General features: G+C 56.2%; 3 protein-coding genes across 4 annotated transcripts; 2 read left to right on the top strand and 1 right to left on the bottom strand.

Annotated features, from left to right (window-relative positions):
• Positions 1–3,741: 3,741 nt before the first annotated feature.
• Positions 3,742–7,414, top strand: KLHL30 (kelch like family member 30). 2 transcript variants are annotated; one of them, XM_083868626.1, is made up of 8 exons: positions 3,742–3,810; positions 3,986–4,829; positions 4,911–5,079; positions 5,269–5,355; positions 5,576–5,731; positions 5,825–6,013; positions 6,561–6,706; positions 7,001–7,414. In XM_083868626.1, exons 2-8 carry the CDS (start codon positions 4,053–4,055, stop codon positions 7,250–7,252), a joined length of 1,776 nt encoding a protein of 591 aa, XP_083724752.1. In that variant the 5' UTR covers positions 3,742–3,810; positions 3,986–4,052; the 3' UTR covers positions 7,253–7,414. The 2 variants fall into 2 exon arrangements, with proteins under 2 accessions (XP_083724752.1, XP_083724751.1); XM_083868625.1 differs by having other exon boundaries at positions 5,576–6,013.
• A 604-nt stretch (positions 7,415–8,018) lies between these two features.
• On the top strand, positions 8,019–9,578 carry LOC310913148 (erythroferrone-like; the record flags this gene model as incomplete). The annotated part of the gene is made up of 6 exons (XM_083868282.1): positions 8,019–8,328; positions 8,459–8,631; positions 8,722–8,830; positions 8,901–8,991; positions 9,082–9,160; positions 9,480–9,578. 6 exons carry the CDS (start codon positions 8,019–8,021, stop codon positions 9,576–9,578), a joined length of 861 nt encoding a protein of 286 aa, XP_083724408.1.
• A 3,186-nt stretch (positions 9,579–12,764) lies between these two features.
• ILKAP (ILK associated serine/threonine phosphatase) lies at positions 12,765–24,149 on the bottom strand. The gene is made up of 12 exons (XM_083868263.1): positions 24,051–24,149; positions 23,391–23,456; positions 22,942–22,998; positions 21,971–22,096; positions 20,989–21,115; positions 20,034–20,140; positions 19,501–19,594; positions 17,721–17,808; positions 16,349–16,470; positions 14,532–14,651; positions 13,192–13,273; positions 12,765–13,025 (listed from the first exon to the last, which is right to left on the bottom strand). The coding sequence occupies exons 1-12, from the start codon at positions 24,091–24,093 to the stop codon at positions 12,885–12,887; spliced, it is 1,173 nt and encodes a 390-aa protein (XP_083724389.1). The 5' UTR covers positions 24,094–24,149; the 3' UTR covers positions 12,765–12,884.
• Between the last annotated feature and the right edge of the window lie 485 nt (positions 24,150–24,634).

Below are 24,634 nucleotides of genomic sequence, written 5' to 3'. Positions count from 1 at the left end.
GGGATGAACTGGTGGAGGGGGTTGTTGGAACTGGAGGAGAGAGGCCATCCTTGGTTGTTTCTGCTGATGTGCTGCTTTGCTCATCCTTGTGGGTATGTAGCCAGGAAATGGAAAGCGAGAAGAGGGAAAGGAAAAGACATAGTCCCCTGAAACTCTCTGAGCAGATCCTGAAGGGGCCAGTGCCTGGTTTCCTGAGGAACAGGAAAGAACAGGCGAGAAAAGAGGCAGAGATGGAGGTTCAGGGCAGAACCTTCTCTTCTCTCATGCTCCTGCACACCCTTGCACTGTGGAGAGCTGCAATCCCAGGAGAAGCTCTCCAGGCTGGGGGAGACAGCCCTGGCACAAGCCTTTACCAAAGGGCTTTCAGCAAATTCCCCCCTCCTACAGCAAAGCATGACCTGTGTTCACGCTGTGGCTCCACTGCTGGGCAGCATCCTCCCCATGAGAGCTGGGTGTCAGCCTGCACTGGAGCCAGGAGGCTTGAGAGGCTGACTGTGTAATGGATCCTCGCCAGCTAATCAGTGTTTATAGGCTTAGATCTGCTGCTTCTTAATTTTATTCCAGCCCCTCGATTGAATTTCTCACATGTAAGTGAGCCCCACGAGCCCATCCTAGCCATATATAATGGATGGCAGTGGAGGGAAGGAACACAAATGTGGCTGAATGCCAGTAACCAGTGCCCAGGCAGCAGTGCAGCAGAACCCTCTGCTGAGCATCCCCCAGTGCCAGAACCTGTCCTCGGAGCCTCTGTGCAAGATGCTTCCTCTGTCCCCAACACCTGGCCTGGGGCCATGCCCAGCCTCGGCCATTCTCCATTGCCCCAAGAGCAGGACAAGGCTCGGAGCCAAGTCACCAAGCCACTATCTCCAGGAACGGCGCCAGTTCCACCCACTGAGCCCTGGTGCTGCCACTCGATGCCCCATCAAATATTAATACAATGCTCAATGCCTCTGTGCCCTGCCCTCTCCAGGGCTGCTCGGCCACTCCAGCCTCCCCTCCTGCCCCGTATTGTTTATTGCTTCCCACACAGGGACTTTGGGGGTGCAGCGACACCACCCTTGGGTGTTCCCTGAGCAGGGCACCACAGGACCCGACCCTCGAACTTGAGCAGCCAGCTCAGCCCCCTGCAGCAGGTAAGAGCCGCTGGGGCTGGGGCTGGGGCACCCCCATCCCAAGGAATGCCAGCCTGTCACTGCAGGGAGCGGCAGGACGGGCATGGGATGCCAGAGAAGGGCTGGCGGCCGTGGGGCGGCCCCGGGCTCGGTCCGTGGCTGCAGGGGGATAGCGGGGGATTCCTCAGGGATTCCTCAGCTCCGTCCCGTTCTCTGAAGGAATCAGATCCACCCGTGGCTGTCCCCCGAGGAGGGTTCTCCCCAAGGTCCGGGCTGATGTGTCGGGTCACCCCTGAGCTGGGGGGCCCTGGAGGTGTTGGGGCCCACCTCCCCTTGCTGCCCTCCCCCAGGAGGAGGCCCGCGCCTCTGCCCCCAGCAGCCGCCCGGCCCGGCAGGGGATGGAGCCCGGCAGGTCGGTGCCGGCGGAGCTGAAGCTCCGCAAGCCCTCGCAGCGGGCCAGGATCCCGGCGCCCTTCCTCGCCCACTCGGTAGGTCGCTGGCTCGGCCCGCGGCCCCCGGCCCGTCCCCTCGGCGGCCGCACCCCTTCAGCCCCCCGTGACTCTACCCGCACAGGACGGGGCGCCTGGGCCGGCGGGGCCCCCCGGGCCGGACCCCGCGGAGGTGGACGCGGAATCCCTGGTGCCCACGCACGACGAGCGGGGCCGGCTCATCCCCGAGTGGAAGCGGCAGGTGATGGTGCGGCGGCTGCGGGCCCGACTGGCGGACGAGGACCCGGCGGGAGGGCAGGTACGAGGGGCACGGGGAGTAGAGGGCGAGCGGCCGTCGGAAGTCGCTGACCGCCTCTCTCCGCAGGATGCGGGCTCCTGGAGCTTCTCGGCCTCCCACCAAGCCGTGCTGGGCCCGTTCGGGGAGCTGCTGACCGAGGCAGACCTGCATCAGTTGGAGAGGGCGGTGGAGAGCCTGCGGCTGCGGCGGCGCGGCGAGGTGTACCAGAGCGAGCTGCGGCGCCTGGTGCGGGAGCTCCGCGCCCTCTTGCCCGCCCCGCTGCTCAGCATCTCCGTGCGCAGCCCCCCGCCCTCCCCGGGGCAGCCCCTGCCCCTCTGGTGCAGCCGCCTGGCCGGCGCCGTCAACAGCCTGGCCGCGCTGCTGGGCAACGCCGAGGGGCTCTGGGGGCCCCGCGCCGCCGCCCCCGCGCCCGCCGCCACCTCCGCTCTCCCCGCCGCCACCTCCGCTCTCCCCGCGGCCGGCGGGCATCCCCGGGAGCCGGGGGGCAGCCTGGCCCAGCGGGAGATCCGGCAGTGCGGGGTCTGCGTCCGCAGCCTGCGCGGAGCCTTCGAGCCCGCCTGGGGGGCGGCGGGGAGCGCCCCGGCCGGGGGCGGCGAGGCCGAGGCCGCCAGCGACTCGGGCATCAGCTGCGAGGAGGCGTTTTCCGACGGCGGCGGCGGCTCCCCGCGGCAGGGGAAGGGGCCGGAGCCGGGGCCGGAGTGGGGCAGCCTGAGGAAGGAGCGGATCGTGATGCTCTTCCTGAGCCACTGGAGACGCTCCGCTTACGCGCCGCTCCAGCCCAGCGCCGGGGAGCCCCGGGCGGCGGCGGGGAGCGGGGCGCGGGCGGCGGCGCGCCTGGCGCGGCAGAGAGCGGCCATCCAGAGGCTGCTGAGCGGATGGCGGGACGCCGCCTCCCGCCGCCCGCCGCCGCCGCCCCCCGCCCGCACCCTGCTCTCCCCGGAGCAGTTCGTGTCGGCGGCGGGGGGCGGCCCGGCCGACTACGACAGCCTGTCGCTGGAGCTGTTCATGCTGGGCTATTTCCGCATCTTGGAGCAGGACCTGTCCCCCGAGGAGCGCCGAGGCCGCCACCTGCTCTGTTTCGAGGTGTTCGAGCAGCTGGGCCGGCACGGCTGGCGGGCGGTGCGGGATTTCCACCGCGCCGTCATCGAGGAGATCGCGGCCGGGCGGCGCGGGTGGCGCGACGGCTTCGACGACATCAAGGCGCGGTACTTCGGGACTTGGCCCGGCCCGGCCCAGCGGCACGGCCCGGCCGGGGAGGACGGGGACGAGATTTGTCGCTACATCGATCGCAGCTTCGCCTTTTGGAAGGAGAAGGAGGCCGAGATCTTCAGCCTGGAGGAGTGATGCCGAGGGGCGTCGGAGGCCGCGGCCTCAATAAAAACCTTCTCGGTTCTGTCTCAGCTGAGCGAGGCTTTCCGGGGCGGTGAAGAAAGCAGCTGAGCCGGGCGGGCCGCCTCAGCAGCCCAGCTCCCCCTCGGCCGGGGCGGGCGTTCAGCCTCGGCCGCCGCGGAGTGAGATAACGACCTCTATTTATAGCGGCAGCGGCAGGGCCAGCCGGAGCAGCGAGGAGGGGACCCCCCGCTGCCGAAGGGGAGGAGGGAGGGTGCTGTGGGAGCTTGTCCCTCCAGGCTCGGTGCCCGGCCTCCCCTCCGCGAGGGGGAAGCTTTTCCTAGAGGCAACAGCGCCGCGGGATGGGGCAACGACGAGGGTGGGCGGCGGCGAGAGCTCTGCCCGTGCGGTGCCTTTAAGAGCTGGGAGCGGTGTCCAGGTGCCGCCTAAAAATAGCGAATACCCCCGTCCCGGCTGATGCCGTGTCATGCGGCGTGTCCCTGCCCAGCGCCGGGACCGCGGTCCCTTCCCTCCCGCGGGCCGCCCGGGCTGCCGAGCACTGCTGAGAGCGGGAGCCACCGCGCCGAGAGGGCTCAAAACACCCCGAAAACCATCCCCAAAGGTCCGGTCGCTGCCCCGGCAGGGCAGCTGCGGCGTGGTGAGGAGAAAACACGGCCGCCCTGGGAGGGAGGCTGTGGGAAGCGCTTGTGCAGCCGCTGCTGCCCGTGACTCGGGCGCTGGGAAGGCGGGAGGTGTCTCGGCGGGGAGAGGGAGACACAGTCGCCTTTTCCTAGCAGGGACACCCTCGCCTCCCGCCGCTCGGGCACCGCCCGCCTGCCAGGCCCCACGGCCATCCCCGGCACCATGGTGAGGAACATGGACGACTTTGATTTCTGCCTGCCTTCGCACGCCCAGGGCGTGCTGGAGGGGCTGCAGCAGTTCCGCACCAACAACCCCAAACTGGCCGACGTGACGCTGGTGGCGGGCGGGCGGGAGTTTCCCTGCCACCGAGGCATCCTGGCCCTGTGCAGCCACTACTTCTATGCCATGTTCTCCGGTGACTTTGCTGAGAGCATCGCAGCGCGGGTGGAGCTAAAGGAAGTAGACCCCGGCGCGCTGGAGATGCTGCTTGATTTTGCCTACACGGGAAAGGTCACCATCAACCAGGGCAACGTGGAGGGGCTGATGAGGACCTCCAGCCAGCTCCACTTCCCTGCAATCCAGAAGGTCTGCAGCCGCTACCTCCGGCAGCAGATGGATGCCACCAACTGCCTAGGTATCTGTGAGTTTGGTGAGAGCCACGGCTGCCCTGAGGTCTCCTCCAAGGCCTGGTCTTTCTTGCAGGAGAACTTTGAAGCCGTCTCTCTTCAGGAGGAGTTCCTCCAGCTCTCCAAGGAGAGGCTGGCTGTCTACCTCTCCAATGACCAGCTGCAGGTGCAGGAGGAGCGGAGCCTGGTTGAGGCCGTGCTGCGCTGGGTACGGCACGACCCGGCATCCCGAGCACAGTTCCTGCCGGAGCTGCTGGAGCTGACCCACCTTGTCTCGCTGCCTGACCAGTACCTGCAGAACCTCCTTGCCACTGAGCCTCTTGTTCGTGACTCAGACGCCAGCAAGGCCCTCGTTGTCCGATCCCGCACCACGGTGGGTACCCCCTTCCCCTAAATGCCGCTCCCTGGGCCAGGAAGGAGGAGCCTCATGGCCCCACCCTGGCCTCTTCATCAGGGGCAGAGTGGCACCGGTGCCCTGAAGAACCCCCCAAGCCCACCACAGAAGCTGGAGGAGGTGCTGGTGGTGGTTGGTGGCCGTGTGCTGGAGGATGGTGAGGATGAGGAGAGAGGGCTGGATACGCCGGCTGCCACCAGGAACTTCGCCTTCTACAACCCCAAAACCAGTAAGTGCCCCTCACTTCCTCCACCTCCCTCCATGTTAATTAACCATCTGTCTACCCCGAAGCCACCTCTTGCCAAACCAGTGTCAGTTTAGGGAGACACTGGGTGGGTTGAGATGGGCTTGAAACAGGGGTGGCTTAAAAAGTGCCATCACTGGCTGTGGGGTCATTGCTTGGCTCTGTGGGTTTCAGGGCGATGGATGGCTCTGCCTGACTTCCCTGATTACAACAAATGGGGCTTTTCCCTGGTGGCTCTGAACAACGATGTGTATGTCACAGGTCAGTGCCAGGGCTGCTGGTGCAGGTGGGGGCTTCAAGGAGCAGGGATGGAGGACAGGGGACAATGACATGAGCATGAGGCACTGGTGTGGGGGCAGAGGCTCCTCTCTGAGCAAAACCCTCTCCTTAATCTCTGCTTGGGCAAATCAGGCCCCTGGCAAGGAACACCCAGGGACAGTGCACTGGGAGAGGGTGGCCCACCTGACCTGTCCCTCTCTAGGTGGCTCCCGGGGCTCCCAGAATGACACATGGTCAACGACACAGGCCTGGTGCTTCTGCCCCAGGGACGGTGTGTGGAATCCCATCGCTTCCATGCTGAGAGCCCGGACAAACCACACCAGCGCTGTCCTCAACGGGGAGATCTATGTCATCGGGGGTAAGGCTGCAGACACCCCGTGGGTGCTGCTGGGGTGGGGTCCATGGGTGCCCCAGAGCAGCAGGGTGGCTGCAGTGTCCTGTCACCCTGCAGGGACGACAGTGGATGTGGTGGAGGTGGAGCGCTATGACCCCTACAACAAGAGCTGGTGTGCCATCAGCCCGGCCCTCAAGTACGTGAGCAATTTTGCAGCTGCCAGCTGCCTGGGCAAGCTCTACCTGGTGGGCTCCTGTGCTGTCAAGTACAACGCCCTCACTCTGCAGTGCTACAACCCTGTCCAAGGTGAGACTCGACCCTGCTGCCACAGCCTACCAGTGCTGTCCCTGGGAGAGGGACTGAGAGGACCCCCAGGCTGGTGACCCCCCTGGACTGCCAGGCATGGTCCTGTGGGATGTGAGCAGGTGCTGATGGGGTGTGATGATAGCTGTGGCACAGGGCCCACAGCCCCAGGAGTGTGGCTGTCAGCAGCACAGACCTGAGTCACAGATGTGTGACACAGCCCAGACCTGAGCTTCCATGGAGTGGAATCTCTGAGGCATTGGGGAGGGGGAGGCTGCCTGCCTTAGGAAGAAACTAATGCCCTGTGACAATGTCACCTTCTCAAGCAGGCTCCTTCCCATCCCACAGCACCACTACAAACCACATCCCCACCCCCCACTATTTTTTATGCAAGACCCTGGACTGGACGGGGACTGTGGGTGCCAGTCTGCCTGGCTGGTCTGCCTCCTCCCTTTCAAATTGCCCCTGAAATAGCAATGCTTTTTTCAGCAACTGGCAGCTGCATCCAGAGCCAAGGGTGGGATGCACTGCTAATGACTGCTCCTTGCAGATCTGTGGAGTGTGATCACATCTCCCTTCATCCCCAAGTACCTGTCAGCCCCGCGCTGTGCCACTCTGCGCGGGCTCATCTACCTCATCGGGGATAACACCAAGAAAGTCTACATGTACAACCCAGAGGCCAACATCTGGCAGAAGGTGGGATGTGGGACCATGCATGATCAGTCTCCCAGGGATAGGGGGATGGTGTTCCCAGCTGCTTCCCCTCAGTGCCAGCATCCCCCTTTCCTTCCTACCCACTCATCCCTTGGCTTTATTAACACCTGCAGAGCTGAGGATGCCCCATTCCTTCCTTCCCTGCTCCCCATCACAAGCACACAAGGCAAATCCCACAGAAAGGAGTAGGAGGACACAGCTGGTGGGTCACTGTCCTCTGTGGTAGGAGTAGGAGGTCACCAAGGAGTCCTTCATCTCACCCTGTCCCTCCCACAGGTGCAGCTCCTACACACCCTTCATGAGAACGGTGGGATGGTGGCACTGGGTGACCGGCTCTTTGTCACCGGTGGCCACTGGAAGGGCATGGACGGGGACTACCGGGTAGAAATGGAGGTGTATGACTGCACCAAGGACCTCTGGACCTGTGAGGGCTCCCTGCCCTGTCTCTGGCTCTTCCACAGCTCCTCCTCCATCTTCATGGACACTTCCAAGTGGACAGAACCTTTCCAGGGTGACCATGGGTGGTAGGAGAGTCTGCCACCCTATGCATCCACGCTCCCCTTTTTCTGCTGCCTGTTCAGGTTGGTGAATGGGAGGTGGAAACCCCTGTGCAGGCTGGCTGGGGCATCAGGAGCATGTTGTCCCCCACTACTGCAGCTGGTGGCTCTCTTGGGCAAATTTGGCCCTGGAAAAGGCTTTTCCTTATAAAAACGCTTTGGTTAATCTTCTCCTCTTTTCATTTGTGGGTTTGTGGTTGTTTTAGAACTGCACTTTCCCCCCCCTCCAAAACCCTAAAGATTTTAGGGTATTTCAACTCCTCCCAAAGTGTGGTTCATCCCATCAAAGCCTGACATTGCTACCTGGGGGCAGCAGGCTGTGCATAATCCTGGTTTCTCTCCTGGGATATGCAGCAATGCACCCCAGGGAAGTGATGCATGGCCATGGTGAGGCACTGGGTGACTCCTGCCCCAGCCCATGTCTCTGACGGTACCGGTGGCACAGGGATGGGTGAGCACAAGACGACCCTTCCCCGACGGCTGGGCCCACAGCCAGCGCGGCTGGACAGTTCAGCTGTTCCACCTCCGCTTGTTGGGTATTTTGGAAGCGTTAAAATCACGCCGGGCTGAGGAGCGCCGGGGGCGGGGTGCGCATCTCCCGCTGCAGGCACCCTACTGCTCCCCACGGCCCAGGGGGGTTTGACCCGAGGGCAGGTCCCCGCGGCCCGAGGGCAGAGCCCGGCAGCGAGGCGGGCCCGAGGCGGGGCCGGGGCCGCCCTCCCGGTAGCGGCGGCGGGATGCGGCTGCCGGAGCTGTGCCTGCTGCTCCTCTACGCCGCCGGCACCGGCACCGAGCCCCCGCGGGCGGCCCCGGGAGCGGCCGCGGGACGTGGGGGGCCCGGGGCGGCCCGCGTGGACCCCCGGCAGGCGTGGATGCTGCTGGCCGGGAGCCCCGGGACGGGGAGCGGCGATCGGGGCCGCGCCGGGACCGGGGCTCACACGGGAAAAGCGAGCTCGGCGGCCGCGCAGGCCGGCGGGACAGGGGATGCCCCGGCCGCCCCCGCGATGCCGGAGGAGCTGCTGAGAGAGCTGCAGGTCCTGCTCAGAGGTACCGGGGTGGGGGACCCGGGGCGGGAACTGTGGGGACGGCAGGACGAGGCAAAGCAGGGCTGGGCAGCAGAGCCGGGAAAAGTGAAGGTTCCCCTCCTAACGTCAGACTCGGTGGGGTTTGGGGTCAGGCATGGCAAAGATGCGCAGGACAGCTGGGGAAGGGTGTAAGGAGGAGGAAAGCAGCAAAGGCAACCCCCAGGCCGGGGCCCAGCGCCGTGTGGAAGCAGCGTTCCATTGCCAAACGCGTGAAGACATTCCTGTGGAGCAGAAGATGTGGCAGGAGCTGGGCTTGTTCTACATTGTAAGTGCCCAGCCTGCCCCTTCTCCCCGTCTGCAGCGACACCTGCCCTGGCACAGGGACTCCTCTAACTCCAGCCATTCCCTATCCCAGCCTGAGAGCGACGGGATGTTCCACCGTGGCCCGGGGCTGAACCTGACCAGCGGGCAGTACACGGCCCCCATGGCAGGATACTACACCTTCAGCAGCACGCTGCACATCGGTGAGCCCTCAGACAGCCCCGGGGCCCTGCCGGGCGGTCTGGGATGTCTCTCACCGCCCGCCTGTCACAGTGCGCAGGGAGCCGCGCAGGAAGGGGCAGGGATGCCGCGGGAGCCGCCTGCGGGTGCTGATCTGTGTGCAGTCCCGCTGCCAGCACAACAGGTACGGCACGGCCGGGGAGGGGGGAAGGAGCCCAGCAGCCCTGGGAAAGGAGAGGCTGCTCCCCCCAGCACCGCCCTCCCTCTTGTGCAGCAAGCTGGAGACCGTATCCCGGCTGGAGAGCGGCGGGGACCGTTTCACCGTCTCTGTCACGGGCACCCTTTACCTGCAGGTTAGTGCTGCCAGCTCCACCGGGGACAGAACCGGGCAGGAAGGTGCCCTCCATGGCCCCAGCCCTGGGCTGGGTCGGGTCTGCTTCTCAGGTGACCTCCAAGCCCCCTAGACAGTCAGGGCAGAGCGCTGCTAGCACAGACTGTGGCTGGGCTGCCCTAAAGGCTTTGTGCTGCTCTTTCCCCAGAAGGAAGGCTAGGGGCAGCTCCTCCAGCTCTTGGTTGCTGTGTGCAGGGGAGAGCTCTCTCCTTGGCTCTGCCAGGCCATGCCTGGTGCCCAGGGGAGGTGTCCTGGCCCTGCTAACCCCTCTCTCCCCCCAGGCTGGGCAGTATGCCTCTGTTTTCGTGGACAACACTGCAGGCTCTCCCCTCACAGTTCAAAGTGGCTCCGATTTCAGTGCCCTTCTGCTGGGAGTGTGAAGAGGCACCAGGCTGAAGCTGTGCCAGGAGCAGCCAGACCCTTCCCTCTGCCAGGCACCATCGTGTCTCCCTTGCTCAGCACAAAGCCCAAGGAAGACAATTTGCTCATGCAGGAAACTGCAGTCTGGTCTGATACTGCTCATGCTGCAGAACCAGCTGAAGATGGACAAAAGATCATGAAGAAGAAGATGATGATAATAAAGCAGCCTGACCAGGACTTAAAAGCATTCACTTTTATCTAAAGGCTAGGCCTAGAAGTTTTATCTTGGAAAACAGTGCTGGCAGTGGCAGCAGAGGGTTGCCTTCTCCCTAGGGTCAGCTCCCACCGTGCCTGGTACAAAGCCCCACACGTCCATTTCTGCCCTTAGTGGACACTTCCCTTCCCTGCCTGGACCTAGCCTCAGCAGCCCAAGCCAGATCACGTACTGCTTTAGCTGCCCTGCAAGGTATAGCAGTGAAGCTTTGCTGGAAGGAGCCCACATCCTTTGCACTAATCATCAAAGCAAAGCCCCAATAATGCCACACATTCGATTAAAGCAAATTCCTGTCCTGTGCCTTTCCAGAGCAGGCACTCCCTGCCTGTGGCACAGGGCCCGGGCTGTGGGCAGCACAGATACACTCTCTGCTCTGCCTGTGATAGCTGCCTGAGCTCAGCATGGGCACAGGCCTACGTGACCAAGGCAGGGCTGCAGGAGAAGCACCAGGAAGGCTGAGCGTTTGATTTCCTAGTAGCACTCAGTACTGGCTCAGTTGTGCCAGCAACACAGAGATAACCTGAGCTGTACCCAGCCCCACCTTCCCCCAGGAGTGTCCCTGGCCCTGCCTGCCCTTCCCCAGGGCTGCATCTCCTTGAGGAGCCTGGTGAAGGAGCTGTAAATGCTGCAATTTATGGGAGGGGTGTGTTTGGGTCTGGAGAGGAGGGGGACAGTCTCAATGCTGACTTCTCCCAGAGCAAAGAGAACTTTTCTCTGAGATCACCCCTGGCTGGTCAGGTGGGCAGCAGCCTCTGGCACAGCTCCTGCCCAGCTGTGGCAGCACCTCCCAGTCCCCACACACACCGAGCCAAGGCAGCCCTGCTCTGATCAGCTGCCTCTCCTCCCACTGCCCACACCTGAGCAGGCAGAGGAAGACTCATGTCTGGAAGCAGGACTTGCCCAGCTGTGACCTGTCCTGTGCAGGTGAGATACCCAGAGTCCAGTGTGCTTGATCACAAAAGCGAAAATGCTGATTAAGTCAGAGGTACTCGAAGGGTAATTCAAGTGTTGGAAGGGGACAGAAGCCCTGTCAGCCCCAAGGGACAGAACTGCACACAGAGCACTTGTGCATGGGCCACTCTAATGTGGTCCTGGAGCTCTCCTCAGCAGCAGGATGCTGAGCACTGAGGCAAGGAGAGTGCTTTTCCAGGAAACTTCCTGCAGACCCTGTCTTACCATGAAATTAAAGCAATTAGCTTGTTTTACTTCCACTAAAGCTGGGGCCGAGCCTCCTTTTCTACCTGGCTGTCTACTCCCAAGCAGGGTGAGACCTGCTCCTTCCTATTCCCATTTGCCATGAAAAATGGACACTTTATGGTAATTAACTGTACCATAACACTGCATATTCTGATCCCAGCTGGAGCTGTGCTTTCAGAACTTTTCCTAAAAGGAAGAAAAGCAGTGTTTTAAGAGAAGGGAGGGGAAGGGAAAACAGAGAAGGACAAGCTAACACCTCCTGCACTGGAATTCAGAGTGGCCTCCTGGAAGGAGCCCCTGAGCTGGAGCAGGGCTCAGCTCTTGCGGCATGGACAGTGCAAGAGGTGGAAAAAGGGGGAGCTGAGAAGGGAAAGCCCGTTACCTTTCTGAAATCTGCCAGCAGGGGTTTTTCTGCCACAAACAGAAGCAACTCCATGCTACTCTGTCTGGGCTCTCCAAATTTGCCTTTCTAGAGTAGAAACAGGAGAGTGTGCTGCTAATAAAGGCATTCCCTCAGCTCATCCTGCAGTGCAGCCTTACATCAGAGTACACATAGATGAATGGCTGGGAGCAGAACAAGCTGGCAGAGGACAAGCACTACCCAAAATCTGTGCCAGAGGGCCACTTCCTTCCTAGTCCTCTGCAGGCGATGCAGAGAGTCAGTGTGCACTCTCAGACTAAGCCCATGAAGTATAGCTGACTAGTGTAGGAGCAGAAATAGAAGTAAGATGATCAAGCCACCTGTCCCAAACAGGACAGCCATTGTGTGCTCCACTGAACATCCCAAAGCTGGGACCATCTCCCGAAGTTCCAGGGATACAGAAAACAGAAAGGAGCCAGGGAAGCCTCACTGCCCTGCACAAAACAGGAGGCACCACCCTGCCCTTTCTCCCTTCCCCTGGGACTACAGCTCTGCCTCATCAGAGCAAGGAGGCAACCACAGTGCAGACCCCTCAGCTCACCCCCCTCACTGCCCCGCTCACACACAGGGTGGGGAATTGGAAACTTAAGTGCTCAGGTAGCCCAATCCATTTAGCTTTCATTCTGTCACTTGGTCTGAAGCCAAAGTTTCTCTGGAAAACAGCACACTGACTGCAGCAACAGCTGGTAGAGGCACCGAGACAGGATGAGATACCAGACACTCAGTACCTAAAACCTGAGATGCGTTCTCCTCAGACAGCACAGACAAGCGCAGAGCCTGCCTGCAGCTCAGCTGCCTGGCAAGTCCATTTGCTGAAAACTCTTTTTTCAAAATACATCAGGAGCAAACTTCAGCCACTTTTTCCATACCAACATTGTGGTAAAACTTCAACATGTTCTGTGAGCACAGGGCAGGCATGCTGCTGCTCTGCAAGGGGTGTTTGTGTCCCTCAGCTGCAGGCAAACCTCACAGCCCAGCTTCAGAGTCAAAAGATTTCCTGTCCAGTGTGAAGAGGACAGCCCATTCCACATCCCAAGCTGGTGGCTTGAGTCTGTATGGTACAGCCTGTCCAGGAGCTCCCACTGAGTCCTGGAACTCCAGACTCTCCCAGGGTCTTGCAAAAAGCTCAAAGATATGGAGAGCAGAACTGTCTCAATCCATTTAGCTTTCATTCTGTCACTTGGTCTTACACTTTCAGTATTTGAAGCAGCTGGCAGAGCTCATGCCCCCAGATGCCTCGTGATACACCCCTGCCAGGTGCATTTACTGCATTTCCCAAGACACTCAGCCCTAGCACTCAGTGAGCTGAACCCATTAGAAAAACACCATCTTTATTTACACTGAAGAGCGCCCAGCAGGATCCACCCTCCCCCAGGCACACATGCATGCACACAGACCTCTCCCTTCCCCTCCTTTCCCCCTCCTTGCCCTTGCTCAGTGCTCTATCCGCACCACCATGACGGTGACGTTGTCGGCCGAGCCGCGCTGCACCGCCTTGTTGGCCAGCCTGTTACACGCGGCCTCGTACCGAGCATCTGCTTCCAGCTTCCCCTCTCTCATCTGGATATTCTTGTCCTGTTGGGACATGGGAATACGATTGCTCCCAGAAAAGGTGTTTCCCAAGCATTGGGAAGCAAAACAAACACAGACGAGCCAGGCAGCAAGGGAGGATGGTGTGGCAGAAGCCCGTTTCATGACCCCCGCACGGCCAGACTCAGCCCCCAGGCCGCCCTCTCCTCACCTCCAGGCAGGACACAATGAAGTTCACAGCTTCTTCTGGTGTGAAGACTTTGAAGAGGCCATCACACGCTATCAGGATGAACCTGGAAATCAAGGGGACACAGGTTTCAAGGCTGAAGTTTTGGCTCCCCAGCTTGCAAATCCCTCCAATCTCTTTTATGAACATCCACGCTCAGATCCAAAAGGAAGATACCATAAAAGCTCATCTGAAAATCCCTTGGGACCTACCATTCATGGCAATTCAAAATACAGGACAAAGAGCCAGGCAACTAATCAGGACCTAGATCAGGACATCCTGGCTGTCCTGCAACACTGGCAAGATCATATATGATCCTGGTCAAAGTCTCCATTGTTTCTCTAAGAATTGCTTCTTTCCTTTGAGTCCTTTTCATTCATGTATTTTCCCTGTGAAATGGCTAATGCAAAGGAATAGGAAAAACAAATCTGAATCCCTCACATACATCACTTTATATCTCCATATTCCTGATGTATGTGGTAATTTAAATATGCAAATTCAAAAGAAAAGCATGTGACACAACTGTGATCAGAAAACTCTGACACAAAATATTGCCACAGGCTGCAGAAGGTTGAGGAGATACAAAGCCCAAGGCAAGGACAGCATCCCCCTGAGGATGGGGAGACAGCCTGCTGTGCACTCCCTGCCTGCACAGGGATTTGTATTAACCAGGAGCCCTAACCAGAGTCACCAGGACAAGGAAAACTACAACCAACCTACAGAAGTGGTCAGTCTGCACATGCCTCTGAAGGCATCACTTCAGTGCCTGATACTCAAGAGTATCTTTAGAAATATTTTAGTGGATCACTTGATATGGAGCTCTAATCCCAGAAAAAGCAGCACTGGGTACTGGGTTACACTCTCACCTCTGAGAGCCTGCAGGGCCATAGTGACACAAAAGCTCAGTGCAATTTGTCGTTGCCAATCATATAATGGAAAAGTATCTCAAATCTTCAAATATCAGAGCTGAATGCAAAAGTATTTATGGGCACTACAGCTGCTAGAAACAACTCTTGGACAAAATGAAGACCCAAGAACTCAACCCTCAACTAACTGCTTGGACACTGGTTTGTGAACTTAATCAGAGCACAAATGACAACTAAGGCTATTGCTATGAGGCTGGTTCCTCCAAGAGGAGAGCAGCAGCATTATCCCACTGTTCTGATAAGGAACAGAAGCAGAGAGACATCAGCAGGAAGAGCATCCTCTGATTCTGGGGAGACCAGTCTGAAGTGCCTTGGCTCTCACAGGGTTGAGCAAACAGGGTTGTGCAGCTTCTGCTGAGCAGAGCTGGGACAGACCCCCCATGCAAGGGCAGACTTTACCTGTCGTTGTGTGTGAGTTGGCAGCGTTTGATATCTGGCACAGAGATAACACCACAGCGTTTGTACTGGCCATCCCCAATGGAGCGGGAGACCTCCAGCACCCCCAGGACTCGGCCGTCCCTGCACAAGGAAAGAGAACACTCAGAGCCCTCCCCACGTGGGGATTTCACTGCACTGCCTGATGGGGACATTTCTGCATCCATCTGCTTGTACAAGTAACGACCCACCTCCCCAGCAAGTTCAAATCTTCCCTTCAAAGTCTCCTTCCCTTTCTGTATGTTTGTGTGAAGCTCTGGGAAACAAGTGAGGGGAGGAGGAGATGAAGTCAGGAGACTTCAAGGCTGTTTTCTGTCACCCTGCCCTAACTCAAGTCCTGCTTAGCCTAGCAAACTGAGGCAGTAAGAGTTATATGTGAGCTGAACTCCCAGTGGCATAGTTTGAATAGAGATTATTTTTTGGCAAGATATCCAGCAAACTGCTCTTCACTAGAAGCAGAGTGGCAGAGGCAAGAGGTCTGAGTCAGCAGCCCCTCCTGTGTCCTGTCTGAGGACACAGCCCTTACAGACTGGCTCAGCTGCAGGCAACTCCCAGGAGTGAGAAACACTCATGTGCACATGTTCAGCTCCTGATCACTTGGCCTTTAGTAACCACTGATTGCAGCTGGCAGTTCTGTGAAACCTCAATTACAACATCCCTTAGGAAACTGCTCTGGCTTGTTAAGCTTTTCTAATTAACCAGGCTCCCTAGAGAAACAGCTTCCCACACTTCACCTTTCCAACAACCAACCACCTTCTCCCCAAAAAGGCTCTTCTGGGCCCTCTGGGAATACACAAAGCTCATTCATCTCTTACTCCAAGCAGCCCCGCTTGAGATAAAAGTAAGAAGCAAGGCATGTCATAGAGATCTGACACTCACACACTTGGTGGCTTATCTCTTGGGCCTAAAATATTGAACTGCAAGCAGTGGGAGAGGCTCCCAGGCAGTCAGAGACCAGTTCTGAAAGGAGCTGACAGACACTGGGCCACCTCTTTGCCATGTGCAAAGAGAGATCAGTGCTAAAAGCAGCAGCAAGTGCTCCCCAGAGATAAGGGGAACAAAGTACTCCAGACATGGCAGCAGAACAGAACTCAGCCCACCCCTCTCCACTCTGGGTGCATTTTGCCTCCACAGGCATAAAGATCCTTCACCTGCACTGAGTCCTCTCTTTGTGAAGATGCCACTAAATCAAGAAACAGCCTTCAAAGAAGAGAGAGAACCTAGCCAGGGAGATAAGACTCAGCTGTTGTGTTTAGCACCAGCTCCCCAAACAGCCATGAACTCCTTTTTGCACAGGAACATTAAGATGTAAGACCATTCTGGCTCCAGAAAGCTCCCTCCTAATGCAGAGAGCCTCAGGGGAGCAACACCAACTGACATCAAGGGCTTTTTGTGCTCTCAAACCATGCCCCCTCTCACAGGACAAGGAGAGGGGAGTCATGCTGCAAGGAAATGAGTTCTGTTCAGCATCACAGTGTGCAGAAAGCAGTAACCTCTTGAACAATCCAATCCAGCTCTCTAGGTCCAAATCTGTAGGTCAAGCATAAGCATGTTTATGCTGGTATTTCACATGGGTCCTGCCCTGGCCATCCTAAGGCTCTGGAACCAACTCCAGTGACTGAATCCTTACAGGCCTCAGGCACCACTGTGCCTCCCACAGGCAGCAACAGATTCTCTCAACTAGGATGCACACTGGGCTCAGGAAGTTTCAAAACCTCAATGCTCAGGCCCAAAGTCAGGCTAGGACTTAGATGAGCTCATTCACCCCCTCAGGCACTCACCTGACATTCCCCCCAGCTTTCTGTATCCGCATCCTCTCCTCATACTGGGTGGGGTTGTGCTCCTTGCTGAGGCTTAAGGCTGAGTGCTTCTGGCTCTCCTCATTGTAACGACACAGGATCGCCTGTGCTGACACAACACCAGCATCAAACCACGGCACAGCTCCAGCAACAGCTTGAGACAGCCCCACACTGGGGTGAACAGTCCTACATCAGGCCAGTGGTGTTTCTCAGGGCTCATTTCTAGGCAGGAGGTGCTGTTCAGTACTTTTACCAGTGAACTGGATGCAAGAGCTGAATGTAGCATTACCAAGTTTGCTGATGGTACCAAACTGGGAGTGCTGTGGACTCTGGAGGAACAAGAGGCCAACAGAGGGATCTGCACAGATCCCCCATTGGGCAGAGCCAGTGGGGTCTGCCCAGATCCCTCATTGGGCAGAGCCAGTGGGGTCTGCCCAGATCCCCCATTGGGAAATGCCTGTAGGATCTGCCCAGATCCCCCATTGGGCAGTGCCAGTGGCACAGAATTCTGAAGTCCAAGTGCTGGATTCTGCACCCAGGGTGGAGCAGCCTGAGCACCAGTGTGAGCTGGGTGAGGAGGGGCTGGGGATCAGCCCTGCTGGAAGGATCTGAGGGTGCTGCTTGGCAGCAGCTCAGGAGAACCAAGGCCAAGAGGGCAAATGCCATCCTGGTGGCTCCTGACACACGTGGCCAGGGCTCAGGGAGGGGAGCAGGGTCTGTGCTCAGCACTGGGGCCTCACCCAGAGCCCTCAGGGTTAGAGGTAATGGGAAGGTGCTGGAGGGTGTCCACAAGAGGAGAACAACGCTGGGGCTGGGGCTGGAAGGTGTGACCTGGGAGGAGGCTGAGGGCTCTGGGCTTGTCTCTGGGTTTGGAGAGAAGGAGGCTGAGGGACAACCTGATCCCCCTCTGCAGCTTCCTGAGGAGGGGCATGGATAGGGAAGTGCTGATCTCATGGGAATGCTGATCTCAAAGCAGGGCCAGGGGAGGTTCAGGCTGGACATTAGGAAGTGTTTCTTTATAGAGCAGATCATCAAATACTGCACCAGGCTTCCTGGAGAGGTGGCTGATGCCCCAGACTGTCAGTGTTCAAGAGGCATTTGAGCAGTGGTGTAACTTTAGGGCAGCCCTGAACTGGTGAGGCAGTTGGACCAGATGATGGTCAGAGGTCCCTTCCAACTGAAATATTCAAATATTTTCTTCTTGGTACTGTGAGATATTTAGCACTGAGAGAGCTTTCACACATCACTGTTTTGTAGGAACAGTTGAGTAGTTCATGACCACTCAGACATCCCAAACAACCCACAGAGCTCGGGGCAGGATGAAGATGCCATCAGGGGTCTCCATTGTGCTTACCCGGCTGTCCCCGAGGTTGGCTATGTAGAGAATATTGTCCACAGCCAAGACACAAGTAGCTGTGGAGCCATCCTTCCACGCTGGCTTCCTGAAGGGAACCAAAATGAGATTACTAAGGGGGAAGAACAACACTTAAGGAGTTACAGAGTGTTCCTGGAGACTCAAAGAAGCATCCTGTGCCAACACACAGCAATCAGGTAGCACAAGCCCACAGCAGCTCAGGCTGGTGATAAACAGCAAACTGGACAAGGACAGGGGAACTACACAGAGTACAGATCTCTGAATGCACAGCCAATGCCCATTTGGTGGAGATACTGTCAACCACAGCTCCCACACCAACTCTTCCTCACACTCAGCTCCCAGCAAACCTCATCTGTGAGCAGAAGAGGCTCAGCCCTGATGGCTGCCCAAAAGCATCCTAAGCAAACAAGAACCCCAACTCCTCCTTGGGAAGCCTCTTCTTTGCAGCCAAAGGAAGGGACAGCCAACTCTGCAGCAGAAATCCCTTCTTTTATGCTTACATTTTCCTTTCTTCTTTCACAGTATCCCTGCCCCCTCTCCCACCTCAGCAGCACCACCACTTGCTCAGTCACTCTCCTCCTATTTCACTTCCTGTAGTTAAGCTTTTATCTCTAGAGCTCTAGGTAAAATGAGAAGCATTTCTTAGATTACAGCTGCAAGACTAGTCCTGTCCACAAAAAAGCCTGGCTATGATGCCATTCTTCACTGAAACTAGCTTTGAGAGACTAATTTCTAGACATATTTCACCCAGTTTTTCCTTACTTTAAAGCTGTGGCTGAATGAACATGATTCATTTCACCATCAATACAGCTATTGCCAGCAATCCTTTGTCATGCCTTTGCAATAAGTCATGTTTCTGACCAGAGGCTGGTTTGAGAAAGACACTTTTATTGTGACAGACTCAAGAAAGCATCTTCCTTTTGCCTGGTCAAACTTGTTCTAATTAGGCTTAAGAGATTGAGCCAGTTTACAATTTACTTAAAATTGGAAGTTTTCATGGCATCACAGAATCAAATGCATTAACAGTCTCTGCACCTGTGACAGAGGGTCACTGTGAAATAATAACAGTAAAAAACCCAAACCAAGCCTGTGTAAAGAATTGGTAACAAAGTGACTGTATTTGAAATGCAATCTGTATCTTCCCTAGTACACACAGTGGGTGTGTCAGTTCAGCAGAGACTGAGGGAAGGTCAGGGTGCTTGGCACTCCACTCCAGCTGCAAGGCAGGCTGGCATTTATCCTACAGAGGGACATTCTTCATCAACATCTCTGTTTTCTAAAGAATTGAAGAAAGCAAGATTTAAATTAAAAGCTACCTCAGGGATGTATTCCAGCCTGGCAAGCAGAGCACTAAAGAAAACTTAGTGTCCTCTACAGATCCCCTCCTTCCACAGGCTGAAGCCATCAACAGGGAGATCCCATCTCAGGCAATATGGGACAAGTCCCTTCAGCAACACAGTAAGTCTTTAAAAAGAAGACAAACAAGATGCCCTGATAAGGACAGAGGTGATCCTTGGACCTGTTTTGCTTCCTTCCTTCATGAGGAACATGTATTATAGTCTAAGAGATCCTACCATAGAGTAAGATCAGAACATGCCATGATCTAGCTCTAGCAAGCACTCAGCTGGCAGAGTCACAGCCTGGCACAGGGGAGCTGTGTGGAGTTTTGCCAAAGGAAGGTTTCCTCTCCCTGCTCACAGCTCAGACCTCAGAGATGCACACCAAGAAAGACAAATGAACAGAAAGAATTTGCACTTACTGGCTGGATGCCTGCTTTAGAAACTCTTCATCTGTGTGCTTGAAGGTGTCCAAAAGGCATCTCTTCACAGTTTTCTCCACACTGGCTACTTCACCTGTCAGAGAAAACAGCAACTAAGCTCCAAGTAAAACCTATCTGATCTATCCTAGTCTGTCCCTTTGCTCACTCAATATTCAGTCAAGCAGTGGATCTCTTGGACTCTGCAGAACAGCTGGGGCACATCCTGGCCTTACCCCACCAGAAATCTATGTAGTAGTGTATGTGGAGAGTTTATTACATAAACCTCTCCACCACAGGAGTATTTTCACACCTGATGTGGCACTGCCAAAACTGGCAACAGCACATGTCGCACTTGTTTAGAGAGTTCACAAATGGTTACTTGCACCCTTGTGCCAGCCCTCTTCCCCAGGAGAAGTCTTGAAGCCCTCTGGGATGGGTACTGTAGAACTACACCCACACAGATTGTTTCCCTTATCCATTACCAAGGCAAAAAGGCGATGGTTGTCCTATAGTCCTTATTCCACCCCTCTCACCTTTTGGAAATTTCTTGATCAGGTTTTGGTGCAGATTCTGTGCTGCAAATTTTGAGGCTCGGACTCCTCCGTGGCCATCAAAAACAGCAAAGTAGGAGACACGTGTGCTGTGAGGGAACAAAGAAGGGCAGAAGAGGCTAAGAAAGGTCATTAGCAGGGAATGGGATCCTGTATATCCCTCTCCATAATGCCCTGCTCTGTGTCAGCCAGACCAAAAATCCCACACTCCGAGACACAAAAGGCAGCAAGTCTCTGAGCTCACATATTCAGCATTTTCATGGTTTACAAGTTCCAGCACTAAGCTGAGAACGTTCTTGTAATTTTCCACTCAAGAAAATGAAGGGCTAAAGTGTTTACAGACCTCACTCAAGAAAATGAAGGGCTAAAGGGTTTACAGACCTCAACTTGGCATAAAAGCAGATAATTTTTTTACCTCAAGGACACTGCAACTCTCCAGCATTACAGATATCAGTCTAGCCAAACCTAAGTACCTTCCATGCCTAAGCTTGCTCCAACCATGCTACAGACAAAAACCTGGATCTCTCAGAACACAAACCTCTTGGGCAGTACTAGCCCAGAAGCTAAATCCAGCATCAGGGTGATGCTTGAGAGCATTCTTTTAATTTTACACACCCATTTATATTTGGATAATAGAGGATCAACAACTAGAGTTATCAGGCCCTCATGGTCCTCATAAAGTCAGTGACTGAATCCACTAAGCAACCCTCAAAGGGAGGTTCTTGTACACACCAGCCCTGTGAATTGCCTGGGAACACAACTAGCTGATGATTCATCCCAGGTCTCCCAATAACAAGCCCAAACCATGCACCACAAGACAGGCAGACAAGAGCATCAGGTGTTCAAAGCAAAAAGGATCATCTCATGGGCTTAGGTGAAGCAAGCTGGAGCTCCCTCAGCCCCAGGACGGCTGTTCTGGCAGTGGGGGCCCACTCACATCTGGGAGGGCAGAGGCCGGCACTCCTCGGTGATATCGTTCAAGATGACGTGAGCATCCTGCATGTCTTCCCTCTCACCTTTCCTCTCTGCCACATAACCCTTCAGCCCAAGAATGCCCACTGATCCTAAAGGGGAACAAAGCAGACACAAGCATGCAAATCAAACTCTTCTGTCTCCTCAGCTCAGGCTAAAAACCAGTAAGTTCTCAGCTTTCAGAGCCCTGTCCTGGCAGTGCCCTGATACTACAACAAAACATCCAGCATCTGCTGCTAGACAGGACATGTTTATTTTCTAATATGGGGTTTTTATGTGTCTCCAAGGCCAGCAGCCCTAAAAGCAGCCTGCCCTCATTTTAGCAGGCAGCTGTAGCCAAGCAGGACTGCTGGGCATTGGACAGGATTCTTACCAAACAGGGGCAGGGGACAGGGTGGGCAGGGGAAGCACGTGGCACTGAACCAGCAGATTAATTAAAGCATAGCTTTAAAGAGTGCACTAAGGACAGGAAATCCAGGCCTGATGCTACCAGGTCATGTCCTTTCCTTTGTACCCCTGAACACACCTTAGTCCCAAAGCTGTAACACAGCACTCAGGCACTGAGGCCAAAGGGCCTGTATGTAACAAGCCTGTCTCCCCCCTCCCTGGCATCCTCAGCAGCCAGCAGAGTTTAGTGGATGAGGCAAAAGAAAGTGGTGTGGATCCAGCCTTACAGGGGTTCCACACCCAATCCCCCTCTCGGCAGCACAAGCACTAATCCTGCCAATGCTGAGGTGCTGCTGCTTCAGCAGGGACAGCAAGAAGGCCAAGGTGAAGGAGGCAGAGCCAGGAAGCTCAAGGAGCTCCCACAGACCCCAGTTTGCTTCCTGCAAGAGGCTGAACAGGCAAGCAGACTAAAGAACCAAAGCTCAGCTTTGTTCTGGACTCACTCAGCCCAACATCAAAAGTACAAATTGAGTACATTTGTTTTCAAACTGTCTGAAAACCTTTACAAACTTTCTTTTCCACAAGTTCTTCCCTGCCATTCTTTTCTTCCTCCTCCTCCAAGGACTTTCTCTTCTGCCCTTTCTCTTGGCTCTCTGCTGCTGAGACTTGCTTAGTAGCACTGGAGGCTGAAAGAAAGCAAAAATGCAGGTGGCTCAAGTTCCAGGACTGTTCTAATTGCATAAATTCAGCAGCAAGTCCTTTTATACCAAAGCACACTCAGGAGTGCAGGCTCACACACTTAGACAGCATTAAGTAACCACAGTAATTACTGAACAACCCACAGGTATATTCCTTAGCTACCAGGCTTTTATTATTTATTTATTTATTTATTTCAGTTAATTGCTCAGGAAGTTAATGTTACAGGCTGGAACATTTCTATGTTATTATTATCCTCTATGATCTCTGCCCACAACAATGCAAAGAAACTTATTTTATTACTCTGAATGTGCATATATTTAAAGGGTTTAGAAGAAGGCTACAAATTAAAGCTAGCAAGCAGAACTCTGGCTTTTTCCTTCTAGAGATTTAGGCTCCTATGGGTGTAGTGAATTATCTCAGCTCCTCCCAGGGACAGCAAGCACGTGGCTGCATGCAAAGCCTTGCCAGAGCAGCAGTCTGGGTCTGAAGCCATTTTCAGCCAGGAACAAGGAGGCAGCCTGTGCCTACAGCAGAGAAGCAGCCAGGACAGTGGCTGCACCAGGCCACTTTCCCTCCCAAAGCAGGGAGCTTTCAGAGAACGAGGCTCCCCAAAAGACAAGAATGTACTTCTGGGAACAGGCCTAATTTTAAGATTCAAAATCCTGACTTAAACAACTGGGGCACAAATTGCCATGACAAGTGTTAGCCAATCTGGACTGGAGAAACAAGCAGTAGGTTAACCCTGCTGTGTGTGCAGCACAAGAGGCTGCAGGGTGGCCTTTCCCAGAGAGGGGAGGCTCAGCAGAGGCTGATGAGGGACACAGCTCCTTACCTGGGTCATCACTGCTGGCTGGTGGGAGCCCATCAAAGAGCAAAGAGCCTTCTTTTCCTGGAGCACAACACGACAAAAATAACTAAATACCTTTCTTCCTTTCAGGGAATAATGCTTTGCCTATATCTCTTCTGAGGTGAAGAAATGATGTTAGTTTACCAAAGAGAGAGAAATTTCTACTTCTGTTAGTAGTTGGGCAAATCCATGTTTTACATTTGTTCTAGGGAACATTTTTATGGAATATTTTATAGAATATATGTACAACATCCATAACACCCTGGTTATAAAAACCCAAACAGGATGCAGCTGGTCTGCATACCAGCACTGATAACCCTGCTGTCTTTATTCTGTCTAACAAAGAACAGGATTTACACACATTTCATCTGAAAGAGATGCTGATGCAGAAAACACAGAAAACCAAACGAATGTCAGGAACAGAGCACCCATACCTGAGTCAGCACTGCTGGATGGTGGGAGATCATCAAACAGAAGAGGCCCTTTATGGGCATCTTTCCCTGCAAGGCACCAGGGCAGAGTAAGGAACCACTGCAGGCACTCCTGGGGGGAGTTGTTCTAAAAGGACTGTCCCCAGGCCAGCACAGGTGTGGTAAACCAGGAGAGCCTTACCTCCACCTCTTTATTTTAGCAGCTGCTACACAAGCAAAATAACCACCTGCCTGGGGCTGAGGTGAACTTTTGTCTTGAGAACAGATTTTTGGGGTTTTTTTTTTGCTAGCAATCCACTCAGCTCGCACTAACACCCCTCAGCAGCACAGTGAGGGGAAAGGCTCCAGCATGGTCTAAACCACAGAGAACTGCAGTTCATACAGAACACGCAAAAACACGGACTAAATTGCAGCGGAGCGAGTCCCAGAGGAAAAAAACCCCACGAAACCCACCAGACCCGGCGATTTCTCTGTCAGTTATTACCCCGTCCCCTCACGCCCCCCCTGCCCCTCAAGCTCCCTGTGGCGGCGGCCTGGCTGTGCGCGGAGCCGCGCTGCCCACGGCCGAGCCGCACCAGGCCCGGCAGCCCGCCAGGTGAGGCCACGGGCCGGGGCCGGGCAGGCCTGAGGGACAGCGCGGGCCCGAGCGGGTGGCGGCCTCACCCGCGGCGGCGCCGGGCTCGGGCAGGTCCCCGAACAGATCCATCGCCGCCGCTCCTCCCGCCGCCCCGGCGCCGGCCCAATCCGCACCCGCGGAGGGCCGGAAACGGGCCCGCGCCTCGGCGGCAGCGGAAGGGCCGCGCTGGCCCCGCCCGCGGGGACACGTGCTCGTAACCGCCACCAATCGCATGCGGGGTTGCGCTGTCAGTCAGTGCCGTGGCCCCGCCCCTTGCCCCCGCTGGCCTGAGCAGGTCCGCGAGGGGGCGCCCTCTCAGTGGCGGTGGGCTCTGCCCGCCCTCAGCTCCCCTCTCGCCCTCAGCTCCCCTGCCTCCATCCCTCAGCTCCTCTATCGCCCTCAGCTCCCCTACCTGCATCCCTCAGCTCCCCTGCCTCCCTCAGCTCCCCCACCTCAATCCCTCAGCTCCTCTATCACCCTCAGCTCCCCTACCTCCATCCCTCAGCTCCTCTATCGCCCTCAGCTCCCCTACCGCCCCCTCCCTGCTGCCCCCCATCCCGCCAGCCCCGGAGAGAACGCTGTGCACACGGGAATTGCGTTAAATGCGACATTTATTTCAGAACCGAACAAG

The sequence above is a fragment of the Zosterops lateralis genome (genome assembly GCF_965231275.1).
Source record: "Zosterops lateralis genome assembly, chromosome: 10".
Classification (NCBI taxonomy): domain Eukaryota; kingdom Metazoa; phylum Chordata; class Aves; order Passeriformes; family Zosteropidae; genus Zosterops; species Zosterops lateralis.
This window is presented reverse-complemented; position numbering and strand designations above follow the sequence as displayed.

Coding starts and splice junctions, on each gene's coding strand:
- ILKAP (XM_083868263.1), bottom strand. CDS start 24,093: ATGGATCTGTTCGGGGACCTGCCCGAGCCCGGCGCCGCCGCGG. Junction 20,141..20,988: donor CGGCCTCTGCCCTCCCAGAT/GTGAGTGGGCCC, acceptor GTTCCCTCACAG/CACACGTGTCTCCTACTTTG. Junction 16,471..17,720: donor CCAACCTCGGGGACAGCCGG/GTAAGCACAATG, acceptor GTGTCAGCACAG/GCGATCCTGTGTCGTTACAA.
- KLHL30 (XM_083868625.1), top strand. CDS start 4,053: ATGGTGAGGAACATGGACGACTTTGATTTCTGCCTGCCTTCGCACGCC. Junction 4,830..4,910: donor TTGTCCGATCCCGCACCACG/GTGGGTACCCCC, acceptor CCTCTTCATCAG/GGGCAGAGTGGCACCGGTGC. Junction 6,707..7,000: donor AGGCCAACATCTGGCAGAAG/GTGGGATGTGGG, acceptor TCCCTCCCACAG/GTGCAGCTCCTACACACCCT.